The sequence below is a fragment of the Oncorhynchus gorbuscha genome, linkage group LG01, assembly GCF_021184085.1.
Source record: "Oncorhynchus gorbuscha isolate QuinsamMale2020 ecotype Even-year linkage group LG01, OgorEven_v1.0, whole genome shotgun sequence".
Taxonomy (NCBI): Eukaryota; Metazoa; Chordata; class Actinopteri; order Salmoniformes; family Salmonidae; genus Oncorhynchus; species Oncorhynchus gorbuscha.
Genome location: NC_060173.1, coordinates 93,074,669 through 93,089,030, shown reverse-complemented (window position 1 = coordinate 93,089,030; position 14,362 = coordinate 93,074,669). Strand labels below are relative to the sequence as shown.

Sequence of the window (14,362 nt, the reverse complement as noted above, 5' to 3'; positions counted from 1 at the left end):
CCACTGATCTAAAAGCAAATTCAGCTTCACAATTCACTTACAGTGCCTTCAGAAAGTATTCACAACCCTTGACATTTTCCACATTTTGTTGTGTTACAGCCTGAATTTAAAATGGATTCATTTGAGATTTTTTTGTCACTGGCCTGCACACAATACCACATATCAAAGTGGAATCATATTTGTCGAATTTTTAAAATCAAATGAAGCATGGTGAAGTTATTAATTACACTTTGGATAGTGTATCAATACACCCAGTCACTACAAAGACACAGGGGCCATTCTGAACTCAGTTGCCGGAGAGGAAGGAAACTGCTCAGGGATTTCACTATGAGGCCAATGGTGACTTTAAAACAGTTCAATGGCTGTGATAGGAGAAAACTGGAGGATGGATTAACAACATTGTAGTTACTCCACAATGCTAACCTAATTGACAGAGTGAAAAGGAAGACTGTACAGAATAAAAATATTCCAAAACATACATCCTGTTTGCAACAAGGCACTAAAGTAATACTGCAAAAAAATTTGCAAAGCAAGTCATTTTTTTCCTGAATACAAAATGTTATGTCTGGGGAAAATCCAATACAACACATTCAGCGTTTTTCAGGATAAAAGATTTACGGAATGGAGCTAAGCAAATTCAAAATCCTAGAGAAAAACCTGGTTCAGTCTGCTTTCCACCAAACACTGGGATATTTATTCACCTTTCAGCTGGACAATAACTGGAGTATATACTGGAGTTGCTTACCAAGAAGACAGTGAATGTTCCTGACTGGGCAAGTTAAAGTTTTGGCTTTAATCTGCCTGAAGAATTTTGATAAGAATAATGGGTAAATATTGTACAATGCAGGTGTGCCAAGCCCTTACAGACTTCCTAGAAAGACTCACAGCTGGTGCATATCCCACGTCAGGCCTCAGCCAGATCATTAGGTTTTTACACCCAGCTGGCTCGTCAGGCTGCTACGCCTCAGCCGGATCATCGGGCTCCTACGCCTCAGCGGGATAGACAGGCTCCTATGCCTCAGCTGGCCCGCCAGGCTCCCACGCCTCTGCTGGTTCATCGGGATTCTACCCCAAGCCGGCTTGTCCAGCGCCGTGTCTCGGCCGGCCCATCAGGCTCGCCCAGGTGGGACGCTGGGTGGTGCCCCTTGAGGGGGGGTGGTACTATCACACCTGCTCCCCTCTTCCCCTACCTGGCACTCGAGGGCGCCAGGATGCCCTGCATTATGCACTCCTGCCACCATCATTACGCACACCTGCCTTCCCTCATCACGTGCATCAGCGATTATTGGACTCAATCACCTGTTTATTACCTCCCCTATATTTGTCAGTTCCCCGGTGCTGCATTGACTGTCATCTGTCTTTGTGTTTCCCAGTTCTGACGCTGTTCCTGTCCTGTTACATGTCCATTCCGAATTAAATGTCAACTCCCCGTACCTGCTTCTCTTCTACAGCGTCGTTCCTTACAATTTCTTTATTTAGTTTTCAATACATTTTCAAAAAGAAATCTATAGGCATGATTTCACTTTGTTATTATTGTGTAGATGGGTGAGAGAAAATATTTATTCCATTTTGAATTCAGGATGTAACACAACAAAATGTGTAATAAGTCAAGGGGTATTTAGATGCACTATTGTAAAGTGACTGTTCCACTGGATGTCATAAGGTGAATGCACCAATTTGTAAGTCGCTCTGGATAAGAGCGTCTGCTAAATGACTTAAATGTAATGATGTAAATGAAGGCACTGTACTTTAGTCACCATATTCTCTGCCACCCCTGTTCATCAGAGACACAATATCAGGCATCTCTCACTTGTAGATGGGTTGACAGGGGGCCAGCAGCCAATGAGAGTTAGGAATAGCTGAGTGAAAAACATATTTTGTTGGTTATATCATATGGAAGATGCTTATATTTAAATATCTCTGGTTATTTTTTCACAAGAACTAAGGCAGCCACATTGGATAAAACTATTCAAATGTATTATGATTTCAGGATTTATTTGATTGATGTCAGATTCAGTTTCAGTTCATTATGATTCACATGAGAGGTTTCCTTTTGTTGTCACAAATTCCAAGTTCTATTGATTGAATGGATAGCGCTGTATTGCTTTCGTCGTTATTCATCAAGCTGGTTCTGGCGCCCCCTGCTGTTAAGTCACAGTTTGGAAAACTGGATGAGGTTCCTGTTGATCTCAGCCACGTTCCTGCACCCTAAGGAGGAAAGACCAACAAAACATTAGTGTTGCAATGTTATGAGGTTGAGATAAAGATAGGTAAGCAAGGGGTTTTAATCTCAAGACTGGAAAAAATATGATTATGTAAGAAGTTTGGTTCCTTACTCACCAGACAGAGCCATTGACAGACGGAACTCATTGTTGAGGATATGTAGTACCTCCTTCAACCCCTCTTCACCCTGAAGGAACAAACACAGGCAGCAAGACAGTTTGTTATGCTCAGTATCTCAAGTTAATAGGTTGATCACACACAATGTTAATTGTTACCTTATAGGCGAGGCCCCACACGGCCGGCCTGCCGATGAACACACACTTGGCTCCCAGAGCTACAGCCTTCAGCACGTCACTACCAGTGCGGACACCCCCGTCCAGATATACCTCGATCCGCCCCTGCACTGTGTCCACAATCTCAGACAGGGCATCTATCTGGGTTGTAGAGAGAGAAAAGAGCAGACGAAACTTCCTATGGAATATTAAGTATCATTTAAAACAACTGATATTCAAATCAACATTCTATGATGTGTGGACCAACCATCTTTGTGGTACCATTTGAAAGTTAATATTTATATTGTATTCCCTTTTAGTACATTTATCAGCCATAACATGATTATGAAAAGGGGTGTGGTCAAAAGTGATTGAAATCAAATGGAACGACCCTGTCCTTTAAAATCAACATTTCATGAACAAAATGGTGTTTGGCTTGCTGACTATAGGGTCAAATAGAAGCGAGATGATGATGAAGTGATATACTCTGTGCCCATTCTTACTGTGGCGGGCCCTCCGTCCAGCTGGCGTCCTCCGTGGTTGGACACGATGATGCCCTGGACGCCGTGCTCCACGGCCAGCTCAGCGTCCTCCTTCGTCAGGATGCCTTTGATGATGATGGGCAGGCGGGTGAGAGACTGCAGCCAGTACACGTCCTTCCAGCTGATGGAGGGGTCCAGGGTGTTGGCAGGGACCCCATACTCCTCACCCGCAGGACCGGCAGCCTCCTACAGAGGTAGTCAAAGGGACACCCACCCAGACACGACAGACGCATACAGTGCAGAACAAAACACATACACACAGAAGGAGGCCTCATGGGAAATACATTAGTTGGATTATTCTTAAATAATTCTAGAGCAGCTACTGTCTCTCTACTATGGCACGATGGGCTGGTTTCCCAGACACAGATTAAGATTCTCCATTGACAGTGTTTTTTAGTCCAAGACTAGACCATCTTTGTCCAGGAAACCATCCCTATATGATTTTATGGTAAAAATCATTACTGTTAAAAATATTGACCTGGAAGACACCGTCAAAGTTCTTGACCTTGAGGTGTGGCGGGAGCTTGAACTGGTTGCGTATATCGTTGCGGCGCTTCCCGGTGTAGGGCACGTCGACGGTGAGGACCAAGGCCTTGTAGCCCAGGGCCTCCACACGGTGAACGATCGACTCAGACAGCTTCCTGTCCCGGTACACATAGAGCTGGAACCAGCGGTAGCCGTTAGGTGCTGCAGCTGCGATCTCCTCCACAGAGCAGGTGGAGTAGGTACTGGTGATGTAACATGTGTTCACTGCCTCCGTAGCTGAGGAGAGAGAGTTTCAAGTAGAACATATAGTTTTTTTTTGCACAAGTATAATACAGGAAGGCACAATGTATTTACACATGGGGGGATTGGGGGGCAAGTGTTTAAATTGTGCAGTATTAGCAATAGTAAACAAGCGCAATAGTTAACAAGAGAAAGAGATTTTGAGTGGACCACCCCTAGAATACTCAGTGACAACAAAGCCATTGGCCTAAAGAGCTCAACCTCTACAGCTGTTAAACCCCTCCTAGACCTCACCCCTGGCGGTGGCCATCTCTCCCTCATGCCAGGCCAGGCAGTGGAAGGCAGTGGGGGCGATGCCCACAGGGAAGCTGATCTCTGTGCCCTGCACAGTGGTCCTGGTGTCACACACTGACACGTCCCGTAGAATCCGTGGTCGCAGACGGATCCTGGGACCGAGACAAAGTGATTATTTTGGATCTTCCATGCATTACTGTTTGAGGTGTGCTGTTGAGTGATGTTAGTGACTGACATTGAATCGTGGGTACTGTAGTTTGCAAGATGGGGAGAGGTACTTACCGTTTGTAGGCCAGCAGATTGTCATCCCTGGTGCAGCACTCGTCTGCTCCGGCTGCGTAGTAGTCCCATGTGGCCTTGGAGAGGTGCTCCTTCGCATACTCCTCAAAGTCTGTGAGACATACCATAGCCATCTCAGCACAGCAGGTCCCCTCTCTGTAGGATATATGATCACTGTCAGGGACAGCAGTTGTAAAGAAATGCTATCAATATGTCAATTACACTATCATGTAATCCTGTATTAAAAGCAGAATGGATAAATACTTATGGCATTTGTGGAGATTTAACATAGTAAAAACACTGTTCTTTGTTGTAAGCTGAGTTGAAAATTGTGCAATTTAAACACATACAATAACTGCAAACATCTTCTGGTGCATATTTTACACAAATACACAAATACATTCAGTGGTGTCACCAGAACCTGGGGTGTCACGTATACTCCCTCTCCAGCGCTCTAGGTCACGAGGCTGCTCTTTACGCACACCTGTCACCATCGTTATGCGCACCAGCCTCGTCATCAGATTTACCTGGGCTCCATCACCTGCCTGATTACCTTCCCTATATATGTCACTCCCTTTGGTTCCTTCCCCAGGTGTTATTGGTTCTGTTTCAGTTTCATGTCTGTGCGTTGTTCAATGGTTTTTGTTTTGTATTATGTTTAGTTTATTTATTAAATTATTCACTCCCTGAACTTGATTCCTGACTCCCAGCGCACACGATACAGAGGGCTAATGCTGCATTCGTAGCCAAGAAGGAAGTGGAAATGTAACACATACGACTGGTAAAAATCCACTTGAATGGTCCTCCATGTAGACAACTCGTCTATCATCCTGAGCTCCCGCTTCTCCCACATGCTGACCTCTGAGTTCACCTACTAAGGAAATGAACTCGATAACAAATGCAACAACAAAACATTATGTGTAAAAAAACTATCTATTAATATTAATTACAAGCATGATAGTTGTACTTTTAGTTTATGTTTTACGCAGCTTTTTGGCCATTAGCCAATCCGCGTTTCTCAACGAGTTCAAAGCATGTGAATGCATCCAACTGGTATTTACGACTTCACAACTGGTAATGTCCCACCTCCCACTTGGTTACGAACGCTGCATTAACCCCGAATTATTTTGGGATTGGGATATTCCTGCATGTGGGAACACCCCGAGCATCCCATTGGTTACTGCATGAACACCCCCCCCCCCCCATTGAGCATCCCCTTCATTCCCCGAACATTCCATCTTCATACTCGTGTGACACTTTTGATGTTCTGAATTTTCCCTGATTGTCTATGTGATTATTTATTTTCAGCCTGCTGTGTACCGGCGTCCAGATGCAGGAATGCCCACATGCAGGAACACCCTGAATTGTGGGTTGCATTTAACCCTTCTCAATAAAACTAGGCTACACTGCATTACAAACTGCATTGGGAATACAACTGGGCTTGGATCTGTGCACACAGGGAGGACCTCAAATTACCCAAAGAAAATGAAGGACAAAATGCAAAATTAGCCTACTTGTCAACACCAGTTTTTTTTTCATTTGTAAAAATGCCTACGGGACTAGCAAAATACTAAACAATTACCATGACAAAGCAAGATATCTACACAATACATTTGTTATCCAGAAAACATAACAGTGCAGTCACTTTCATCTTTTTTCCTTATCAAACAAAATGATTGCAGTAGCCTATAAATCTCCTTTCCTTCAGTTGAGTAGCGTAACTAGTTTACCACGTCAACAGACTATGTATTCACCTAGTAGTTGTCATTTCACGAAATGTCAATCTGTGTCTGGAAAAAAAATATTTTGATGCAAATTTAAGTCGATAGGGTTGCACACGAGTGAAACAGCAAAAAAATGCAACACACACCGCAACGACTGAACACAGACAGACAGAGGGCGGGGTGTAAAACTCCCAAAAATAAATATAATTTATCGATGCTACAAAAATATTAAGGGAAAATATAGGCCTACCTTCTCACGCATAGGCTATGGTGAATGATAACACAAATTGCAACCCGAGCAATCCCTAAAAAAACAGGCAACTGCTTATTCTGAAAAGAGCTCTGTAAAAGTGTTAACAAATGGTTAACAGTGCATCTCTCATCTTGGCAGTGTTGTACTATGAACTCTATTAAATATTAACCATTTTCAAGAGACTGAAGCCATCTTAGTCCATTTGAAAACACCAACGCACCCAAACAAATTTGAATTGGCCTAACCTGAGAATGAACCTCAAAACATCATAACGGATTGTAATTTTAGTAGATGTCAACAACATTTCATCAATCCCACTTGCATCAAAATACATTTAGGAATTGAGTTTGAAGGATCTACTAATATCATTCTGTATTACTCACCACTTGTCCTTATGACATCAACTCCATTCTGAAATGTCTGGTGTCTGACGATGCAGCTCATAGGTAGTTCTATTCCTATTGTGTGATTGTGTGCTTTTGTGTGACTTCAATAAAACTATCACAGAGATTAACACGGACAGTGAGTGTGACCCCGCAGAGGCTAGAAATGTGCTGATGCCACAGAGGGGAGGGGGGTCGCACATTACATACTACAGCACAGATGGGGAAATACATACTAGGCCTACATATAAAACACACAGCATGGTCAGTAACACAAAGCACTACAGTAACCGTATTGTTCTATAGACCTACTGTACATCACACACAATAACTTGCAGCGTCACTGTGGCCTACATACCAAATGATCACAGGGTTGTCAGTGACACCTCACATATAAAACTGCCATAGTTTTATCTTTGAGTTTGCCTGACTGATATTTTACTCTAGTTTTCTTCTGAGTATACTGTATGTGACTGTGTCTGACCCGCTGACCTGAGCAGCCATCCATGGAGAACCACTCACCGATTACAGCTGGTGCTCGAAGTGTCTGAATGGATTCGAGCTCTAAAATAAAGTCAACCTCAAAAATAACAATTCCAAAAAACGCAAAACATAAAACTCCGTCATGTTTTTGTTGTTGTGCAGAGTGTTTAACTTTTGACCTGTACGTCTCCAATGCTATGGTTGATAACAATGTGATCTATGAACACTTGAGGGCAGTGCAATACTGAATAAAGGTATTATACACAGAACTGCTCAATCTCAACCTGTATAAAATCCCAGGCCATCACACATTCAGTGAGAGAACATGACATGTACAGTACCTAATGTTCAGCAAGTATACTGAATTTCCATTCAAATGAAAATGGGCATTGACATAATATTATATGACAGATGTGTAGAGGCCTACTGTAAAATGCATTGTGTTGAATTTTGATTTACATTAGTTGTTCAAACAATGATCATACTATATCTGATCAATTCTGTCTTCTTTACAATGTGCAAGATAGACTTGCATGTAATGTTCAGATCTGACCAAACCTATGTTAACGTTTCTCCACAAATAATAGTTGAAGTAAGATGAACACGATGTTAAATACATTTTAGCCTTTGTCCTATAGATTATGAATGTTGAACTACCTACAGTACCTCTCTACACCTGTCAATGTCGGTCATTTATGCGGTCTCAACATTGTTACGATACATTTCTAGAAAAGCAGCTGTGTGTATTATAAGTAAATAAGCTCGATGGAAATGTGAAAAACAAAATCTAAAGTAAAATGACATTTTGCCTATTTATTTCAAGATTTGGTTTACTGAAGATCACACAATGTAATTTTTATGACTTCAGATGTTTTGATATTAATCAAAGAAAGCAAAGCTTCATATCAGTTTCCAAAAATAAATAGGCAGTGATGGTGTTAGTGAGTAATGTACTCACTAATGTAATTTTGCCTAGTCTCTCTCTCTCTCTCTCCCTAGCTCTGCTGTGTTAATTGGCTGTAGGCCTAACTGATATAAAAAGGCCCTGGGGGCAACCACAAACGAGGAAAATATGTGAGGTGTCTTACCTTGTCCATTACCATGACCTGGTTTTCTCTCGTAGCCTGTCACCTCTCATGTGACACCTGTGCAGGGCAGGACAGTGTCAGGGCAACTCTAGCTCCACACCCTCCCATTGGGAGAATCCCTTTGATACCACCCCCCACTGCCCACTCACACACACTGGCTCAACTCTAGCCTGACCTGCCAGCAGTATCTGTCCTTGAGCAAGGCACTAAACCCTCATTTCTCCTGTAAGTTGCTCTGGAAAAGACTGTCTGCTAAATAATCTAAAAACGTAGGAGTGAGTAAGGCGACGGTCATATTGCTCACTGAACAGTGTGTGTGCATGTGTATCCTGGATACAGTCGAATGATTACCACTTTTTGTATTCTTGATAAATTATAATCTTCATCTTGTCATGTGTACAATACCCCATTGACTCTAAATCATTACTGTCAAAGTCCTGTGGAAATGTCCAACTTATTTCCAAAGGACTTTGTACACCCACACATACATCTTTTCATTACATAAAAGGATGGAGTAGAGAGAGAAAAAAATATATTGACAGAGAGCGAGAGAGATAGATAGGAGAGTGGGTGAATTCAATAAATGTCACAGCGTCTGAACTTGCCACGAAAGTAACAAAACGCCATGAAACGTTGTTCAAGCGTTCTAAAACAGCTGTGGGTGCAGTGGTGCTATATCTGATTTTGTCTCTCTATTTCATTACTACTTTGGAATTTGATTTACTCCTAGTAAATTTATCTGCTGCAGTAACAGAGCCAGGCCTCTTAAAACGGCTCTTTGTAGTGTTTTATTTGGTTTAAACTCAAAGACTGAAGGTGCAGGCCGAGGCTGAGGCTGAGATTGAGGCTGGTGTTGAAGCTGAGACTGGAGACCCTTCTAAGGGCCATGGGGAGGTGGCTCTGTTACCTCCTCTAAGTGAAGTGTGAATTGTGTTAATCCACAGCTGGCTCTGATGCCTATCACTGCGTGTATCTCACTCCCACTCCTCAGACGTGTTAGGAGAGGACGGGAGAAAACCTCTACCACATGCTGCTTCTCCCTCAGGCTACGGCCTCGGCTAGCCCAGAACATGTGTGTTGGATTGTTAGGGTGTTATTCTGCCCTGGCTAGCATTCACTACTCTTTTTATATCTAAGGCTCTCTTTTTCTCATTCTGAGACAAAATAAATTACATAGGTGTGTAGTCTCAGGTGTTTGGGTTTCACTGTTTCGTTCCACCTTGCATTGAGGCCATAACGCTGGCTGCTAATCCCAGTCCTTAGAACAGGCAACCTGTATGTTTGGGCTCCTGAGTGGCGCAGTGGTCTAAGACACTGCATCTCAGTACAAGAGGTGTCACTACAGTACCTGGTTCAAATCCAGGCTGTTTCACATCTGGCTGTGATTGGGAGGGTCTACAGTCAATCACGGACTACAAGAAGAAATCCAGCCCAGTCACGGACCAGGATGTCTTGCTCCCAGGCAGACTAAATAACTTTTTTGCCCTCTTTGAGGACAATACAGTGCCACTGACATGGCCTGCAACGAAAACATGCGGTCTCTCCTTCACTGCAGCCGAGGTGAGTAAGACATTTGAACGTGTTAACCCTCGCAAGGCTGCAGGCCCAGACGGCATCCCCAGCTGCGCCCTCAGAGCATGCGCAGACCAGCTGGCCGGTGTGTTTACGGACATATTCAATCAATCCCTATACCAGTCTGCTGTTCCCACATGCTTCAAGAGGGCCACCATTGTTCCTGTTCCCAAGAAAGCTAAGGTAACTGAGCTAAACGACTACCGCCCCGTAGCACTCACTTCCGTCATCATGAAGTGCTTTGAGAGACTAGTCAAGGACCATATCACCTCCACCCTACCTGACACCCTAGACCCACTCCAATTTGCTTACCACCCAAATAGGTCCACAGACGATGCAATCTCAACCACACTGCACACTGCCCTAACCCACCTGGACAAGAGGAATACCTATGTGAGAATGCTGTTCATCGACTACAGCTCGGCATTCAACACCATAGTACCCTCCAAGCTCGTCATCAAGCTTGAGACCCTGGGTCTCGACCCCGCCCTGTGCAACTGGGTACTGGACTTCCTGACGGGCCGCCCCAGGTGGTGAGGGTAGGCAACAACATCTCCTCCCCGCTGATCCTCAACACGGGGGCCCCACAAGGGTGCGTTCTGAGCCCTCTCCTGTACTCCCTGTTCACCCACGACTGCGTGGCCACGCACACCTCCAACTCAATCATCAAGTTTGCGGACGACACAACAGTGGTAGGCTTGATTACCAACAATGACGAGACGGCCTACAGGGAGGAGGTGAGGGCCCTCGGAGTGTGGTGTCAGGAAAATAACCTCACACTCAACGTCAACAAAACTAAGGAGATGATTGTGGACTTCAGGAAACAGCAGAGGGAACACCCCCCTATCCACATCGATGGAACAGTAGTGGAGAGGGTAGCTAGTTTTAAGTTCCTCGGCATACACATCACAGACAAACTGAATTGGTCCACTCACACTGACAGCGTCGTGAAGAAGGCGCAGCAGCGCCTCTTCAACCTCAGGAGGCTGAAGAAATTCGGCTTGTCACCAAAAGCACTCACAAACTTCTACAGATGCACAATAGAGAGCATCCTGGCGGGCTGTATCACCGCCTGGTACGGCAACTGCTCCGCCCTCAACCGTAAGGCTCTCCAGAGGGTAGTGAGGACTGCACAACGCATCATCGGGGGCAAACTACCTGCCCTCCAGGACACCTACACCACCCGATGTTACAGGAAGGCCATAAAGATCATCAAGGACATCAACCACCCGAACCACTGCCTGTTCACCCCGCTATCATCCAGAAGGCGAGGTCAGTACAGGTGCATCAAAGCTGGGACCGAGAGACTGAAAAACAGCTTCTATCTCAAGGCCATCAGACTGTTAAACAGCCACCACTAACATTGAGTGGCTGCTGCCAACACACTGTCATGGACACTGACCCAACTCCAGCCACTTTAATAATGGGAATTGATGGGAAATTATGTAAATATATCACTAGCCACTTTAAACAATGCTACCTTATATAATGTTACTTACCCTACATTATTCATCTCATATGCATATGTATATACTGTACTCTACATCATCGACTGCATCCTTATGTAATACATGTATCACTAGCCACTTTAACTATGCCACTTTGTTTACTTTGTCTACACACTCATCTCATATGTATATCAAATCAAATCAAATCAAATTTATTTATATAGCCCTTCGTACATCAGCTGATATCTCAAAGTGCTGTACAGAAACCCAGCCTAAAACCCCAAACAGCAAACAATGCAGGTGTAAAAGCACGGTGGCTAGGAAAAACTCCCTAGAAAGGCCAAAACCTAGGAAGAAACCTAGAGAGGAACCGGGCTATGTGGGGTGGCCAGTCCTCTTCTGGCTGTGCCGGGTAGAGATTATAACAGAACATGACCAAGATGTTCAAATGTTCATAAATGACCAGCATGGTCAAATAATAATAAGGCAGAACAGTTGAAACTGGAGCAGCAGCACAGTCAGGTGGACTGGGGACAGCAAGGAGCCATCATATGTCAGGTAGTCCTGGGGCACGGTCCTAGGGCTCAGGTCCTCCGAGAGAGAGAAAGAAAGAGAGAATTAGAGAGAGCATATGTGGGGTGGCCAGTCCTCTTCTGGCTGTGCCGGGTGGAGATTATAACAGAACGTGGCCAAGATGTTCAAATGTTCATAAATGACCAGCATGGTTGAATAATAGTAAGGCAGAACAGTTGAAACTGGAGCAGGAGCATGGCCAGGTGGACTGGGGACAGCAAGGAGTCCTCATGTCAGGTAGTCCTGGGACATGGTCCTAGGGCCCAGGCCAGTTGAAACTGGAGCAGCAGCATGGCCAGGTGGACTGGGGACAGCAAGGAGTCATCATGTCAGGTAGTCCTGGGGCATGGTCCTAGGGCTCATGTCCTCCGAGAGAGAGAAAGAAAGAGAGAAGGAGAGAATTAGAGAACGCACACTTAGATTCACACAGGACACCGAATAGGACAGGAGAAGTACTCCAGATAAACAAACTGACCCTAGCCCCCCGACACATAAATTACTGCAGCATAAATACTGGAGGCTGAGACAGGAGGGGTCAGGAGACACTGTGGCCCCATCCGAGGACACCCCCGGACAGGGCCAAACAGGAAGGATATAACCCCACCCACTTTGCCAAAGCACAGCCCCCACACCACTAGAGGGAAATCTTCAACCACCAACTTACCATCCTGAGACAAGGCCGAGTATAGCCCACAAAGATCTCCGACACGGTTAACCCAAGGGGGGGGGGGGGGACCCAGACAGGCCGACCACAACAGTGAATCAACCCACCCAGGTGACGCACCCCCCCCCCCCCCAGGGACGGCACGAGAGAGCCCCAGCAAGCCAGTGACTCAGTACAGTATATACTGTACTCGATACCATCTACTGTATGCTGCTCTGTACCATCACTCATTCATATATCCTTATGTACATATTCCTTATCCCCTTACACTGTGTATAAGACAGTAGTCTTGGAATTGTTAGTTAGATTACTTGTTGGTTATCACTGCATTGTCGGAACTAGAAGCACAAGCATTTCGCTACACTCGCATTAACATCTGCTAACCATGTGTATGTGACAAATAAATGTGATTTGATTTGATTTGAGAACCACAGGGCGGCGAGCAATTGGTCGGGGTAGACCGTCATTGTAAAAAATATATTTTTCTTAACTGATTTGCCTAGGTAAATAAAACTTTTTTTAAAAAATGTGACCAGTGTTCAAATGTGTGGCAGAGTTGCCACCCAACAGATTATGAACTGTACTTGTTGCTTACTACACTGAACAAAAATATCAACGCAACAAGTAAAACGTTAGTCCCATGCTGAAGTAAGAGATCCCAGAAATGTTCCTTGCATCCCTGTTAGTGAGCGTTTCTCCTTTGCTAAGATAATACATCCACCTGACAGGTGTGGCATATCAAGAAGCTGATATCAAGAAGCTGAACAGCATGATAATTACACAGGCGCACCTTGTGCTGGGGACAATAAAAGACCACTCTAAAATGTGCCGTTGTCACACAACACAATGCCACAGATGTCTCAAGTTTTAATGGAGCGGACAATTTCTATTTATTAGGGATCCCCATTAGCTGCTACCAAGGCAGCAGCTACTCTTCCTGGGGTCCGAAAACATTAAGGCACTTACATTACATATAAAACAAAAGATAAAACCGTACATCATATAACATTATTAAACTATAATGCAAAATGTATAATACCCCCCCTACAACAATCTTACAATGTGGGAAGCCCTAGGACCGTGCCCCAGGACTACCTGACATTTACATTTACATTTACATTTAAGTCATTTAGCAGACGCTCTTATCCAGAGCGACTTACAAATTGGTGCATTCACCTTATGACATCCAGTGGAACAGTCACTTTACAATAGTGCATCTAAAACTTAAGGGGGGGGGGGGGTGAGAGGTATTACTTATCCTATCCTAGGTATTCCTTAAAGAGGTGGGGTTTCAGGTGTCTCCGGAAGGTGGTGATTGACTCTGCTGTCCTGGCGTCGTGAGGGAGTTTGTTCCACCATTGGGGGGGCCAGGGCAGCGAACAGTTTTGACTGGGCTGAGCGGGAGCTGTACTTCCTCAGTGGTAGGGAGGCGAGCAGGCCAGAGGTGGATGAACGCAGTGCCCTTGTTTGGGTGTAGGGCCTGATCAGAGCCTGGAGGTACTGAGGTGCCGTTCCCCTCACAGCTCCGTAGGCAAGCACCATGGTCTTGTAGCGGATGCGAGCTTCAACTGGAAGCCAGTGGAGAGAACGGAGGAGCGGGGTGACGTGAGAGAACTTGGGAAGGTTGAACACCAGACGGGCTGCGGCGTTCTGGATGAGTTGAAGGGGTTTAATGGCACAGGCAGGGAGCCCAGCCAACAGCGAGTTGCAGTAATCCAGACGGGAGATGACAAGTGCCTGGATTAGGACCTGCGCCGCTTCCTGTGTGAGGCAGGGTCGTACTCTGCGGATGTTGTAGAGCATGAACCTACAGGAACGGGCCACCGCCTTGATGTTGG

The 14,362-nt window shown here is 45.0% G+C and overlaps 1 protein-coding gene across 5 annotated transcripts; it reads right to left on the bottom strand.

Annotated features, from left to right (window-relative positions):
* Positions 1-1,978: 1,978 nt before the first annotated feature.
* Positions 1,979-6,826, bottom strand: LOC124046051 (hydroxyacid oxidase 2-like). Of its 5 annotated transcripts, XM_046366025.1 has the most exons (9): positions 6,311-6,396; positions 6,091-6,126; positions 4,340-4,492; positions 4,058-4,209; positions 3,516-3,799; positions 2,999-3,223; positions 2,499-2,657; positions 2,341-2,410; positions 1,979-2,208 (listed from the first exon to the last, which is right to left on the bottom strand). In XM_046366025.1, the coding sequence occupies exons 2-9, from the start codon at positions 6,102-6,104 to the stop codon at positions 2,153-2,155; spliced, it is 1,113 nt and encodes a 370-aa protein (XP_046221981.1). In that variant the 5' UTR covers positions 6,105-6,126; positions 6,311-6,396; the 3' UTR covers positions 1,979-2,152. The 5 variants fall into 5 exon arrangements, with proteins under 5 accessions (XP_046221981.1, XP_046221997.1, XP_046221989.1 ...); XM_046366041.1 differs by lacking the exons at positions 6,091-6,126; positions 6,311-6,396 and adding an exon at positions 6,697-6,826; XM_046366033.1 differs by lacking the exon at positions 6,091-6,126 and having other exon boundaries at positions 6,311-6,439.
* Between the last annotated feature and the right edge of the window lie 7,536 nt (positions 6,827-14,362).

Excerpts from the sequence above, each read along its gene's own strand:
- LOC124046051 (XM_046366025.1), bottom strand. Across the intron at positions 2,411-2,498 it reads TGTGGGGCCTCGCCTATAAG|GGTGAAGAGGGGTTGAAGGA; the intron begins GTAACAATTAAC and ends TTGTTCCTTCAG. Across the intron at positions 2,209-2,340 it reads TCTGTCAATGGCTCTGTCTG|GGTGCAGGAACGTGGCTGAG; the intron begins GTGAGTAAGGAA and ends TTTCCTCCTTAG.